We start from the raw sequence: 15,223 nt of genomic DNA, 5'->3' as shown, positions 1-15,223 counted from the left end.
TATGGAATCAATCCCTTTATCTTGAACATGAACAAAAGAATGATGGTAGATTTCAGGGGGGACAAACAGGCAAAGTGGAAGAGGTGGAATACAAATGTTTGGGTGTTCTGGAAGCAGCCATCACCGTCTGGAACAATGTGGCTTATTTGTCCTAAAAAATTTCATGTTTGTCATGTCAATCATAATTTTCAGTAACAATGCTTGTTAAATTTTACTTGAAACAGCACAAGTTCTCAAAATATTTGGTTGCACAAGTCTGCAATTGACTCAGTGTACAAAGTAGAGGTGAACTGATCAATAAGATACAATATTTGTGGGTTGTCATTATTACCTCCGCCAAGGAGGTTATGTTTTTACCGGCGTTTATCTGTTTGTTTGTTTGTTTTTGTTCAAGATAACTCAAAAGGTTATGGACGGATTTTTATTAAACTTTCAGGAGTTGTTGGAAATGTGAAAAGAAAGAACTGATTTAACTTTGGTGGTGATCTGGAATAGGGAACTTTTTAAAGGCCTTGGTGTAGATTTGCGCTCTCCAAATCCCTTTATAGTTAATTATGAGTTATTTCTAATAAAGCAAATAAAGTATTTTTCTGTTAATTTTATTAATGAGGCATAAAAAACAGGACAAAGCAATCAAGATCACATAGCCCTTTAAGGTTCATGTGGTAGAGGTAAGAAGCTGTGATTTTGATGCATTTCTTAAAAAGATTGTGGAAATAAACCTGCCTGAACCATCCTTATTAATTAGTTTGGGTTAAACCCAATAACTGTTGTAACATTAAATTAAATCAATTTCACTGTTGTTATATTGTTATTACCTTTTTTTTATCACCTCAGCCATTTGCTAAAAACATTTATTCTGTATATTCTTGTCCAAAACAAACAGAAAAACACAGATAAACATTTTCCTCTGTACTTTTTGTTTGTGTGAAAGTTAACGGGTTAACTAACTAAATGTACAAGTAAAAAGACAAAAAGGAAAAAATAAATGAAACTGAGTTTAAACCTAAACAGAAAAGATAATGCTGAAGGCTTTTTTTTTAACATAACATTCACACCTGCCATCAGGCGTTCTGGAAAGTTGCTTCAGTGAGGTGGAATGGATGACTCAGCGTCTTTTCTTTTCTTTTATTTTCTTGAAAGCATACAAACATATAATATTTTTTGCGGAGGCATGAGGCCAGTATAGGCTACTTGACAAACAGGATTTCATGTTAGAAGGATGGATTGTTCTTCACCTAAATAAGAGAAGATTGGCAATGTTTTTTGTTTGTTTTTTTTTATTTCAAATTTCATATAAATGAGAATAACTGTGTATTTATGTAGTCTAATTAGTAATCTGTTATCTTCCAGATCAATTTATCTTGACAGCACTTTTCTCTGATCTGATGAGAATGGATAAAACTTATGGCCATGTTAATGAACAAAAATGAACTATGATAAAAATGCAGTTTTAGGAGAAATGCAACACTGGAAGTGGTCAAGTTTTTTGCAGCTCACATCCCAGGTCATGCTGGCAGGAATCAGCTCAGCTCAGTGGTCAGAGGAGGGAGAAGGAGGCGTACTGACCTATTTTTCTCTTTGGGTAATTTTACAATCCCCATGCCACTTTCAGCTCCTTGTTACAAAACATCTGGGTGGATGCACAGCAGTATAAACCACTCCAGTGGGAGTGATGGATGTGCAGCTGAAAGGGAGGGATGAAGAGGAAAGTAGGGGGGTGCAAAATTTGATCACAGGAAGAAAATCTGACTTATGATGTTTCGTGATGGAGGGAGTAAAGGCGTGTATGTAGGCTGTGTGTATCCTGAGTGGTGAGTGTGTGTGTGTGTGTGTGTCTGTGTGTGTGGAGGAAAGACTATAAGGGAGAGAGGTTTTGTCTCAGTAGTTCCACCTCTCAATTTGACAGCCGCGGACTTTTTTCCTCCTCCACTGCGGTGAAAATCCACCAGGTAAGAGAAGTAACTACACTCTGACATGATGTGACAGCGACTTTCCGACACGAGCCTGCGTATTTATTATCCAAAGAGAGAAAGGAAACGATGTGAAAGGGGAGTAAAAATGTAAAAGAGAAGTAGAAACAGCCGGCGGCGCGTCAGCGTGCTTGCAGAGACGTGCAGGGTTATAGAAGTTATTCAGAAGTCGCCACCTCAGCAGCATCCCCCCCCCAAAAAAAAGAAAAAAAAAAAGTTGTCGCTACAGTAACATCGCCGTGCACGTTTTCACTCACTGCCCGGCTTTGTGTGTGTGTGTGTGTGTGTGTGTGTGTGTGTGTGTGTGTGTGTGTGTATGTGCGTGCACTTGGAGTTGTGTAGCCGTCGCTGCCAAATTGATGCTCACGCGCTGTTGACGTGGCTCCTTCAGTGAATTCATTATGACTGGTGGATGTGTGTGTTGTGGGTGGGTCTGAATCAGCAGGAGTGTGTTCGGCTCATTAGGCTGCTTGTTGTCATGATACTTGCTGTGATCGCAGTTCATCTCCTTGGGGGGGGGGGGGGGGGGGGGGGGGGGGGGGGGGGGGGTTCTATGGTGAAATATATGGTGGAACAGATTGTTCCTCCATATATTTCCACCATCAAAGGAGTGGGAATTTTAAGCCACTTGTTTGACCAAGTTACATATCAACTTTTTGCAAGGTTTTTGAGGTTACACGTCTTTTTATCTTTCATATTTTTTCTTTATGAGTAAATTGTTACAACGATGTAACAGTCATGTAACCATGGTGCCTGAACAGAAATGCTCGATGTTCTTACACTGGAGCACTGTGATGACTTGCTGAAGACTTTCGTTACATAACATTTTCTGGGAGTGTTATACATTAGCCTTTTTTCAGACAGTGAGCAAAACGTTTGCTCAGGGTCAGCCTTTAGGTGAAGAAGCTGCCTCTGCTTATATGTAAAGGACTTACAAAAAGATGGGAATTATTATGGCATACTTTTGGTTTGGGATTTTTTTTCCCCCCAAATATTTGACCAAGTTTTATGGTTCTCCATCAGTTGTCAAGACATTTAACAAAGAGACAAAAAGTTAACCTGCAAAGGATTTTACATTAAATAAACTTATTATTATTAACAGGCCTCACAGGTGGGTGGAAATGGAAAATGGTCTTGGAATTTAAGATGGACTTAGAACTAAATTTTGTGGTAGGACACTTCATCACCTGGACCTATACTTTTGTGATTAGTTTACCCACCTCTGGATAGAGACATCCCTCAGCTCTATCCTTCTCTAAACAAGTCACACCACATGACTCACAACAACCACTTCTTAAAGGGAAAGCTTCCCTGACAGAGTAAAAATACACATGTATGGAGTTTTTGTTTTTTATCTTAAGCACTTTATTTTGGAAGAATTTGAACAGATCACAAAACTAGAAAAATGACTTATCACAACTGAATACAAATTATTTGTGCGTGTGTGTATATAATTCTACTGGGCCATGTATTTTTACTTCTTGCCCATGGACACAAGCACAGGAGAGGGGTCGATTTTTTTTGGGGGGGGGGGGGGGGGGGGGGGGGTCAAAGACGGTCTGACTTCACAATAATAGGTGGCAGTGTGTGTCCCCAGTTGACTTGTGAGCTTTGACCTATTTCTGGATGACTTCTTACATTAAAGACCCAAAGCAGGTGATGGTTTTGAGCCAGACACAGCTCTGTACATTTCGTATGTGCTGTATGCACTTTGTGTTGTGGTCTGCTTCCTGCATTTGGTTTGCATGAAGTGAACTGAGACATATATATTTTTTAGATGGACCAGAATTTGCCTCTTTGATCCTCATCAAAGTTCAGTTGCACCTTCACAAACAAACTGGAATTTCTGATCACACGAATTAAGATTTAAATGAGAAGGGCTAGTGTGAATGCATCCTTAATCTCACTAAACATATATTGTACATGTATGACTGATTTGACTTCTACACAAATTAACTGTGATTGTTGGTCAAACATTGCCAAATGTATATTTGTAGAACTTCAATTGGAATGACATAAAATTTGGTTTTAGTTGAACTGGCTCAATTGATTTTTGTTTCATATGATCTAAAAACAATGAGGGAGCCCTGGGATGAGTTTTGATTCAGACCAGGCTTTCATATCAGCATAGTAAGAATATTCCTGCGCGTCATCAAGTGGCTGTGACGCTTGCTTAATGATGATCAGTGACTCATTTTACCTTCTCCATCAGTTTATCATGCAATCCCTGCATGGTTATATCAGCACATCTGTGCTGCAGAAAGAAAGTAGCACACTGACAGGAACCAGTTCTGCTCAGATGAATTAAGACTGAGTTTTTTTTTTTCTCTTTTCAATATTTTTATACACATTAACACTGTATTTATTTCTTTTCTGCATGTTTACATTCCTGCAACACTAAGTTTACTGTTGAGATAAACTACCCTACTGGGTAAATCTTGCTGACCCCTGTACAAATATTCAGTAGCTCGTGGGATTCTTTGAAGTTTCCGAAATGTGATTTTTTTTTTTTTTTTTTTGTCAGTTTACACATGCCAAAGAAAAAAAAAGAATCTAAATAATCACGGAGATGTTGCAAAGCAGCTCCAAGTTCCAAGCTGCACCATCCATCGAGCCTTTATGGTCTTCTTCTGTTTTCAATGCCTTTAAAGGAACTGAAGCCACCTTCTGGTTCCAGGAACTATATCAGATTTAAAAGATGTTAAGAAAGGATTAAAGTAAGTGCTTACAAAATGCTAAAAAAAAAAAAGCATGATTTGAACTAGTTGAATCTGGACTTGTGTGTCCTCTAACACCCGGCTTCCTGCGACTGTCTTCCAGATCCTGGAATCAGCTGTGGTTACATTTTACTGTCAGGGGCCAGATAAAAATGTTGAAGTAAAGCTCCAGTCATTTCATTTTCTCACGGCCCTGCTCCATCCATCATCTGAAATCCTGTTAACACTCAGCCGTCGTTGTAAAATACCCCCCAGAGATTTTCTTTTTTTTTGTTTTTTTATTTCCTATGTTTTTTTCTGACATTTTTCTCCCAATCTTGTTTTAATTTTTCCTGTTTGGTTTTTAGAGGATTAGCATGTCAGTCTTGGAGATGAAGAATGGATACTGTGCAACAGAAAGCATGTACTTCTGGTCCAAACAGCCTTCTCTTATCAGCTTTCTTCCTCTTTGAAGCTGTTGGCTAATCAAATAAACCTTGACTGGGCCAATTAAAGAAAAAAAACATAGATTAGTCATCTGCACCTTTATTATGATGCTAGTATTGGCAACTGACAGTCCAAATGCCATTCAGTGTGAAAACAATTGTATTACATTTAAATATTGCATCTTTAAACATACATTAGAAGAAAGTGTGTTGTCTGGTTTGTCTCATTTTCTGAAAAATGGTAGCAGATAACTGTCAGTATGAATACACGCAATACATTTTTCAGAAGTAATATGCATTTTAAATGTAACATTAACAAGATTATATAATATAAGAGTTATTGGATACAAAATCAGAGAGACGGCTGCCGTCTGAATGTGTACACGTCATGTAATCCTGAGGAGCTGAGCAGAGGCAAATTCATATGCCGTCACTGTTTTAAGGCTCCAGCTGTCAGCGGGGTTGCACTGAGCGTTGTGAAGTGGAGATGGGTCACACACTGCATGTTTAATGCAAACAGGAAAAACAAGCCTCAGGAAGCAGCTCTTTTGAAAATTATATACATTGTGTTTGCTAGATGTTGGTTTTTCAGAGACACAACGGTTCTATTTCTGGAAAGGACCCTACAGCTGAAATCTGTTTGTTTGCTCACTGAGATATGCTTCTACTTCCTGTTGTCCCAAACAGGATACACACGTTTAAAGATAACATATATGGATGGATTTATTTGTTTTCGGAAATGAGATATTTCCTGGCATTTTGATGGTTTCGCTATTCATAAAATAGAGACCTAACTAGATGATACACAAGAACCTACAGGCTCAGTATAAACTGCTTGATGTCTTATTTTCATTGTTTGCAGTAATGCTAGTGATGGCAATGAAACTGTATTTAAGCCATAAATCTCAAACTGACATTTTCTAATACTCCAGAAAACATATTGCTTCTAAAAAATAATAAAAAAAAGCATTTTGTTGAATAAAATCACTGTTGTGTTTCTGAAAATGTAAATTCTCCAGTAAATGTATTGGAGATAAGCTATGATGTTGGGGACGTTGTTTAACCTTTTTATTATACAAAAAAAAAGTGATAGTTTATGCGTAAAATATCAAGAAATACCTGAAGTGAGTTTGGATGACAAAACCGTTGCAAACATAAATGCACCTGTTTATAAATGAGCAATAAAAACTGGATGATATCAAATAACCCGAATGACAAAGGCAGTGAAATAACAGTGAAACAACCCATCACAACTAGTTTGATCTAAAACCAGTCAATCTGAAAGCTTAAAAATATCTGCTCATCTACATTACTTCAAACATGCCATGCTGGAAGTAGATCACATGAGAAGCTTATAAAAGAAAAGAAACACAGACAAATTCATAAATGACAAACTTTGAATATCTTTAACTGAACAGCTAAAGTTTCGATGTTGTTTGTGATGTTTTTTGCCCACTGACAGAAATATTCTATTTTCCACCATGTACTGCGATGATTAGTTTCTTAAACTTGGTCATTTAAAAAACCATCAAGCATTGATGGTATTCCTTATGTAGAATTTATCCCTGAAACATGTACTAATGTCAGCAGTGAAGGAATCTGAATAAATCTGAATCAACCCTGAGCCAGATTTTGTTTGTGTAATTTTTACCAGAGTCAAAATGACAAAGGCAATTTGTATTTAGAATTTTTTTTGTAATTCATTATAATTCAATTGGTAATTTATGCCAAATTCATCCTAAAGATGGACTATGTGACTTTCTGGTGTTTGCTCTTCTCAACTCATTTTCAAGGCTGAGAAATAACACTTGAAATATTTTACTTGACATGACTTTGCAGCTGAGTTGACACACCATCTCACATAGCTAGTATATATCAACACATCATCTGTTTTGAAGATGCACAGTAATGCAAGAAGGCTGTATCGCAAGAAGAGAGGAAAAGAAAGGGGGAGGGACAGCGCCAAAGATAAGACAAGTCAAGACAACTGTGCTACAGGCTGGAGAGGGCTCATTGCCTCAGCAGGACACAAGATGGATGCTGAAGTAGCCGTCGACAAGGGGTGCAATATTGACAAAACTTGCAAAAGTCCTGTAGGGCTTTTTTTTAAAAATGTTTTTCGTTCTGGACGAAGCATATTTAGAAATTACAGAGACAAGGAAATATTTTCTTTGTTTGCATGTTACAGAGTAACATAGTTACTCTTAAAGCTCCAGAACAATTATTTTCCTCAGAAAATATATATAAAAGCATATCCGATTTTTAAATTACACCAGATGTTTTTGCATCCACTCGAGTACAGTATTGTGTGTACTTATGACTAGATTTGCTCCATTTTTGTCTTCCCTCTCTTTTTGACTTTACAGTCCAAAACTCCACAATTACCGCATGATATCCGAGTCACAAGATAATCTCATCCAAGGCTTTGATCTTCAGAGCTATGTTTTTCTGTTCTTGGAATCAAAAGGAGCAACATTTTCTACAAGATCTGCTGAGTCTTTTGAGGTGTCCTTATGTGATGTTCAGTATTTTCCAGGAGCGAATTAACTGTGAGGCGTTCGCAGAGAGGTTCATAAAGCAGCAAAGCATCAAAACTTTAAATGAGGGATATTTTTGTTGTAAAAAAAATATCCATCCACTTCACCTATAATCCACGGGAATGTGAACAATTTAATACAGACCAAGTAACAACCATGGTAATAGTGTTGGTTTGGGATTTTACTCAATTATGTCTCATTTTGTCAATTTTGACACATCTGAAAAAAATCTCTTTTGCAATAAAATCTGTATTAAATCATATCTCATGAAACGTTCAACAACACAATGTTTAATTTACTCTGTATGTTGTTTTTTTTTTTTTTATTCCCACCTCAGGTTGTTCCAGCCATGTTGAGCATGTGTTTGAGGATTCTGCTGTTTATCCCCCTGGCTTGCTGTGTCCCTTCCCCCTCCAGACCCCCTTCCAGAGTCTGCAGACGGTGCTGCGACCATCTAGAACCCCCTGCAGGATCAGCTCATTATCAAATGCCCGAAGTCAAAACAGTCATCAATATGACCATCCTCAAAGGTACTAAAAGCTTGGGAAGCTTCTACTCTGCTCTTGTTTGCACATGTTGTTACTTTAAATAAGGGCTGATTCATATATGAATTAGTTTTTCCACCTCTCGGCTTTTCTTTTTCTTTCTGAAAGAATTCACATGGGGATGAGCCTTTTATACCTGTTTTTAAGTGTTGCAGGTGGATTACATTTAGAGTATATAATCTAGTGTTTGCAGTGAGTTTACTGAGTAAGTCACTGAAACTTTCTCTCCACAGTTGTGACTTTCCATATGTTGTAAGCTACATTTCCTTAATCACTGCTTCTGCTTTTGCAGATGGATGGCTGCTTGACTAAAGTAGTACTTAATCAGAAGAGCAATCATGCTGGAACCATGCTGCTAAGTGTAATTATGCATTGACGGTTCAGTGGAAATGAGACACAAAAAATTGAGATTGCCATTGAAATGGGAAATTAGATGCTCGACACATAGAAACAACCTGGAACCACTCTGAAATCAGCCTCTTTTCAACATCTGGTGATTAATCAGACATGGACGTAATCCAGTAACTAATTCCATAGTTTTTGACAGTATCTGTCAGGGTACACGCAAAAGATATTAAATGTCTATAAACTGTTGGTCAGTTTATAAATGTATAAACTTGGAAAAGATTAATTTTCTTTCACAGAACATGTAAAAGCACTAAGAACCCTTTTTTCTGTCTTCTGTCTTCAAAAGAAGGATTTTGTTGTGGCTTTTAAGCATACCCTACATGGCATGCATGGAACTCATTTCATACAAAATAGTACTGACATATGACTTTTCAAGAAAATTAAATATAATTTAAAAGGAATGTGAGGATAATCTGGTTACACTTTACATCTGAAAATGTTTTTAGATGACAATGTAATAAACTCAAGTTCAACTATTTGCATAACTTTTTGGACAATAGTTGTTTTTTTTATAAATATAATTTTAGGTACAGTAGGTTAGGGTTAAGCTTAGAAATCTTTACAATCTCATTTTGTGCACTTGGTATGAATCTCAGTCCCACGTATCTTTGTATTTTAGTGGTTACCACACAGCCTCAGTCACTACATTTGTGATTCTTTTTGTGAGTGTTTTACACTGATAGCCTTACGTTCCAGCGGTCAGAGTGGGGCAATCCTCTTGTCTTAATTATTACTACTGGTCAGTTACTTTGTGGTATTTAGAGTATTTGCTTGAGAATAAATTAATAAACATGGATATAAAAGGCCTTGGTGTTGCTCCACCTAACTACTTTAAGCATTTTAAATGTTTCAGGACTTTTAATACCATAACCACTAACTTTATTGAACAAAACCAGGCTGTTAAAGAGTTCAAAATAATACATATAATTTACTACAAAATTTTCTAGTCTAACGCCCGCTGTGCTTAGACTTGAACCAAGTTCAGGTAAATTCCTCAGATGGTTGTGCTGGAAACCCATGAAGACATCTACTTGTTATACTTGGATGATTCAACTTAGTGTGGTCACAGTCATATCTGTGGCAGGTTATTGGGATGATGCTGCTGGTCGCGCAGCAAAGAGGATAAACAGAGAAAATATGTGTGTCTGCATGATGTGTCATGTTTGTTTGTATGCGTTGCAAGATTTGGATGTGAACACGGCTGTATTAGCCTGGAGAAGACAAAAGTGTGACGTGAGTAAAGGATTAAAAAAGACAGAAATTTTCTGATGCAACAGCTGCACAGTCACAAACGGGGATTTGTGAAAACATGTGTATCCAATACCAGATGCTATGCAGCCAACTCAGCCACAGCATTTCCAACAATGTGTCATCATTCTGTGGTCTCATCTGTCGGTCCTTAATAACTCAGCGTGCCAAGTTTGTTCTGACCCACAATCAACCCCCAAAGCAGTGCAGCAGCCGAAGCACAAATTAATAAATAAAACCAAACTCCTTTTTACCTCACAAAGATCATGTAACTTTATGACGTCAACAAGGAAAAAAACATGCACAACTTAAAAAAAACTATATAAGACAGTCACTTGTGTGAACTGTGTTGTCTAATAATACGTACAATGCACATGTACACTCATTTAACAGCATAAAGAAGCTGAACACCAGTCAGAACAAAGCACAAATTATGCAAGACGAAACATGTAAAGTTGGGACATTTTGTGGGATAAATGTTAAATTTGAAAGACATGATGAAAAATATGTCCTTTTAAATTATTTTTGTTTATTTACAGTGTTTTGTTTTGTTTTTATCCAATAGGCTATAGATTTTTTTAGCATGTCAGCTATTGTACAACAACATTCTCACTATGAGAATTGTTCCAGTCCTAAAAAGGTACTGACAGATTTACAGCTACTCTCAATGCATCCGACCCACGAGTCATCAAGTGCAGAAGTGCAGCTGAGCTCATGTTCGTGGAAACTTCTGTAGCTCTCCTTAAGATTTTTATGTGAACACCTACAGAGGTTACTGTGAATCGGGGAAGAGGATATGCAGTGTTTATCTAGTCAGGAACTCTTGGTAAGGGGAAGAGGAGCCAAGGCTGCAGTTTCTGTCTGTGTGCTGTACCCAGACTTGAGGTGTTTATGTCATGGATACATCAAAACCCACTTAAATGGATCTTCAGAGTGCAAAAATGTGTCATTTTCATGTATGTTAGCCAAAGTTACATAGCTTCTAGACAAGCAGTACCAGTCAAGAGTTTGGGCCTACACTTTTTTAATGCTTATACATCCGTTTTGAATGAATTATAGATGCCAGTTTGGATCGGACTGATGGAAATCTGGACAGAGTAAATGAAGTAAATAAATCTCTTAAAAACAAAGTTCAGCATTACCCACCCCCTTACTTCCAGTCAAACAGACCAAACACTGTAACCCACATCTTTCCTGTAACACCTCCATAATGTCACCCTGCAGCTCAGTCATGGACCTCAACACAACCTTGTCTTCCCTCATTTTAGGTCACACTCACACCTACTCTGCCTCCTTCTCTAGCCTGTAGCCAGATGAAAAACCATTTGGAGAAACTGGACTGAAACGAGACTGCAGGTCCAAATGACGTCTGCCTCAGGGTTCTGGAAACCTGCGCAGAGCAACTATGTTGGATTTTACAACACCATCTCAGCATTAGTCTAAGTCAGGATGTAGTTAATGTGTTGTGGAAAAGATCCTTCCTTGTCCCATGGTATCTGAAAAATCTAATCCATCTGCTCTAAATGAAGCTAAATGAATACAGGCCTACTCTGCCTACTTCTACCCCAACATCTCCCATCATGGAAGTTCTTGGGAGATGGTGTGCCTCACTTTAATAAGCAAGTAAGCGCCTTTCAGAAGGCATTACAGTTTGCTTATCGTAATGGGACTGGGCTTGAAGACGCCTTCATTTACCTGCTTCAATGGACAAGGCATGATAAGGACCACGTAGTTTTAATTCTCCAGTGCTTTCACCTAATTTTTTTATGTGAAAAGCTCTTCAAAATACATGTGGATGCCTCTATAATTGCCTGAATTTACAACCACCCAACAAAAAGGCCACATTTTGCAAGAATGAAAGTTTTGGGTTTTGAGATGGTGGCCAGCATTGTAGTAGCATCACAAGGGACTGTACTGTCATCATTTCTCTTAACCCTGTACACCTCCGACTTCCAGTACAACTCTGAATCTCATCACCTGCAGAAATACTCGTATTACTCTGCAGATTGTATATCTAGTGTAAGTCTGCCATGGAAGGTGCAGTTGGATTTGCAGCTATCTCTTGGGCAGCAGTATCAGAACCAAAGACTTAAAGAGACTGAGATGGGGATAACTCTGGAGCTGATTGTCCAGTGAAGAATACTGCACAAACTAGAGCACATGATTGATAATTCTTAACAGCATGGTAAAAAAACAACAACAGAGTATTTTCAGTGTGAGCGACTTCTTCAGGAATGTTGCAAGACAGAAAGAGTCAGTCAATCAGCAGAAGTCAGTCAGTCATGTCAATCATCATTTCCAGTTCAATTCAATTCAACATATGAACTACATAATATGATGAATTTTAATTAAAAGAGCACAATTCGTCAAAATTCAGGTTTTACACAAAAAAGTCACGTGTTTACTCAGTGTACAATATGGAGGTAAAGATTTGTTTCTACTAAATGCTTTTGTGTTTTTCATCTGTCTGTTTACAGTACATTCATACACTCAGAGGTGTATAAAGTAGAAGTAGAAAGTAGAAATCCTATCTGGAGGCCCTTTTTTCAACCAGTCACTAAACCAGGTGAATTTAAATAGCTCAGCTCCACTGCAAGGTAGATGAGTCTGTTAGTGAAAACACCTCTTCTAAATGCATCGGTAGCTCCAAAAACACAGCAGGACTTCTACTTTATTTTTACTTCTACCTTATACACCTCTGCATACAGTATATATGCAAGTACTGTGTGCATACCATCTTGTATAACTGTATAAAATAATTCCTTAAGTACTTCCTGTGGGAGGGTGAAAGGTTATTTGTCTCTCTATGTTGGCGCTGTCATGGACTGGCAATCTGTCCGGTGTGTACCCTGCCTCTCGCCCAATGATTGCTGGGATAGGCTTCAGCTTTCCTGCGATCCTTCATTGGACTAATTAGTTAGGAAATTACTGACTGACAATTTTTATATGGTTTTTAGAAGCTGTACTGTTTCTGTGTGCTCCACTTACCTGCGTTTTATCATATCCCTCCAGGTGATAAAGGTGACAGGGGAGATAAAGGCACTTCTGGAAAACCAGGTCTGGATGGCCCTCCTGGCAACCGAGGACCAATGGGCCCCAAAGGTAGCAAGGGTCAGGCGGGATCTCCTGGAGACCCTTGCAAGATCCCTCACTCTTCCTTCTCTGTGGGACGTCGCAAATCCCTGCACAGCTTGGACTACTATCAGGCACTGGTGTTCGACACCGTCTTCGTCAATCTCCATGAGCACTTTAACATGTTCAAAGGAAAGTTCTACTGCTACATACCCGGAGTCTACTTTTTCAACATAAACATCCATACGTGGAACTTTAAGGAGACCTACCTCCATCTTATGCACAACGATAAGGAGCAGGTGATCCTGTATGCTCAGCCCAGTGAGAGGTCCATCATGCAAAGCCAGAGTGTCATGCTGGATCTGGCTCTGAATGATGAGGTCTGGGTCCGCCTCTACAAGAGGGAGCGGGAAAATGCCATTTACAGTGACGATGTTGATGTTTACATCACCTTCAATGGATACCTGGTGGCACCTAGCATACAGTGAAGGGAGTAAACGTAAATATTGACAGGATATCGGGGTTGGATTATTATTTCTTCTTTTTTTTGCCACTGATTCTGCTTTGTTAAAGAGCAATGACGACATTGTGAATCTGGTGCTTATTAAATCTTACCTCAAGTCTGGGGAGGAATATACTGTCACTCTCAAATGGGACCACCCAAAAATGTTAAAACCAAAAAGAACTAGAAAATGATAGAGAAGTCAACACAGCTTTTGCACTAGGAGTACTTTTTTTTTTTTTTTTTTACAAAGGTAATCATTTTCTCCTACTTACGAACTGTGCTGCTGGGTTTTTTTTTTTTTTTTTGTATTAGTCTATTTTTATGTGTAAAAAAACACAGGTATTATTTTTTAAGAAACAAAAAAAAAACACAAAACTTTTAAACAAATGCTTTCTTTGTGCCTTCCAAAGGTCAGACTTGAAGAGTTCAGTTCATCCAAATTACAAACAAGACACTGTTCTACTTACCAGGAATGATGTGTAGCCCTGCAGAGACACAAAACTGATATCTTCAAGAGTTTTGGATGCGTTACTTGACACACGGTGATAGTTTGTACCACTGTTGGGAAATTCCAAAATGATCCCCTGCAATCCCATACAATCCCCGGAACCACTGAGATAAGAGAATGAAATTGCACCCCATTTCTGCAGCTACTCATGTGACTGCATCTTATAACAAGCTTTGGCAGCCACCTCCCACCACCCCACTTCCCAAAAAATCCTCTACAAGTAATGAAAAAACACCATACTTTATATTAATGTATTAATGTTTTTACAACAATACAATAAAATATTTTGTTCCAGAATTACTTTAAATAACCTTTTATGACTGTTTTGGGATTCTTTATCTTTAACACATTAACCGATTGTAAATCATGAAGCTATGAGGGTTTATATCTTGAATCTTATCTGATTTAACATGTTCTCTTGGTCAGGCTCCCACATATTAACGCACCACGCATTCGCTTCTTGTCAGTAATTGACATGCAGGGTGCTCTCATTGAATATTATAGAACTTCCTAAATGCCAATTCAGTCATTCAATCACCGCAAGATGGCACAGCTTATCTCTGGAAAAAATGGTCCCAAACAAAGTCGCAATGCTTGGTTAAGTGGGGAAATACTTTCTTTCTTTTGTAATTTTGGTGAACTGATAATTACAAATATCCCAGCATATCAAAATAAAAACAAAGGTGCTATATTATCAGACTCAACAAGACTTCAGGGTTTTGACATCTCTCATACATAAGTAAAGAAATGACAAACTGCAGAGCAGTTCATGTAAATAGTTGTATATTAGCTATCCTTTTTACCACTTCTGTTGTTAAGGCTAGACTGCGTATGTGTGTGTTTATTTTGTGAACAGTTCACTAGTGAAACTACTTTGTGTTCTGTATGACACAGCCACAGATACATTTCATTATAAAAGAATAATAAAAGTTGTCATAATGTCACATACAATCAGGAGACTGTTTATTTGAAAATAAAGCTTTTTTTTTCAGCCACTAAGTGTGTGGACATCATGACTGGATTTCACATCTTTCCTCACTCGTCTGATTCTTAAATGACACCGGTTCACCTTAGATCTTGGCTCACAATGAAGCCATTCAAAGGCATGAGGGAAATGGTTTTAACCCAATGATTTTAACAGTTTTCTTCAAAATAAACAAACAAAAACCATCTCAAACTCTCAGATACAAAGGATGAGTTAGTAGCTTGCCAGCTCCATCTGTTGGGCCATATCTCTCCCATTAGCTGTAATGCCCTCCTCAGGGAGGCTCTGCCAGAGGAAAAG

At 38.1% G+C, this 15,223-nt stretch overlaps 1 protein-coding gene across 1 annotated transcript; it reads left to right on the top strand.

Annotated features, from left to right (window-relative positions):
- The first annotated feature begins 1,845 nt into the window (after positions 1–1,845).
- Positions 1,846–14,933, top strand: c1qtnf6b (C1q and TNF related 6b). The gene is made up of 3 exons (XM_079265042.1): positions 1,846–1,952; positions 7,990–8,182; positions 12,866–14,933. The coding sequence occupies exons 2-3, from the start codon at positions 8,002–8,004 to the stop codon at positions 13,411–13,413; spliced, it is 729 nt and encodes a 242-aa protein (XP_079121168.1). The 5' UTR covers positions 1,846–1,952; positions 7,990–8,001; the 3' UTR covers positions 13,414–14,933.
- Positions 14,934–15,223: the final 290 nt, after the last annotated feature.

The sequence above is a fragment of the Telmatherina bonti genome (assembly GCF_933228915.1).
Source record: "Telmatherina bonti genome assembly, chromosome: 3".
NCBI lineage: Eukaryota > Metazoa > Chordata > Actinopteri > Atheriniformes > Telmatherinidae > Telmatherina > Telmatherina bonti.
Note: the sequence above shows the minus strand (reverse complement) of the source record. Positions and strands in the feature narration are given on the sequence as shown.

Excerpts from the sequence above, each read along its gene's own strand:
- c1qtnf6b (XM_079265042.1), top strand. The coding sequence starts at position 8,002 with ATGTTGAGCATGTGTTTGAGGATTCTGCTGTTTATCCCCCTGGCTTGC. Across the intron at positions 8,183-12,865 it reads CAATATGACCATCCTCAAAG|GTGATAAAGGTGACAGGGGA; the intron begins GTACTAAAAGCT and ends ATATCCCTCCAG.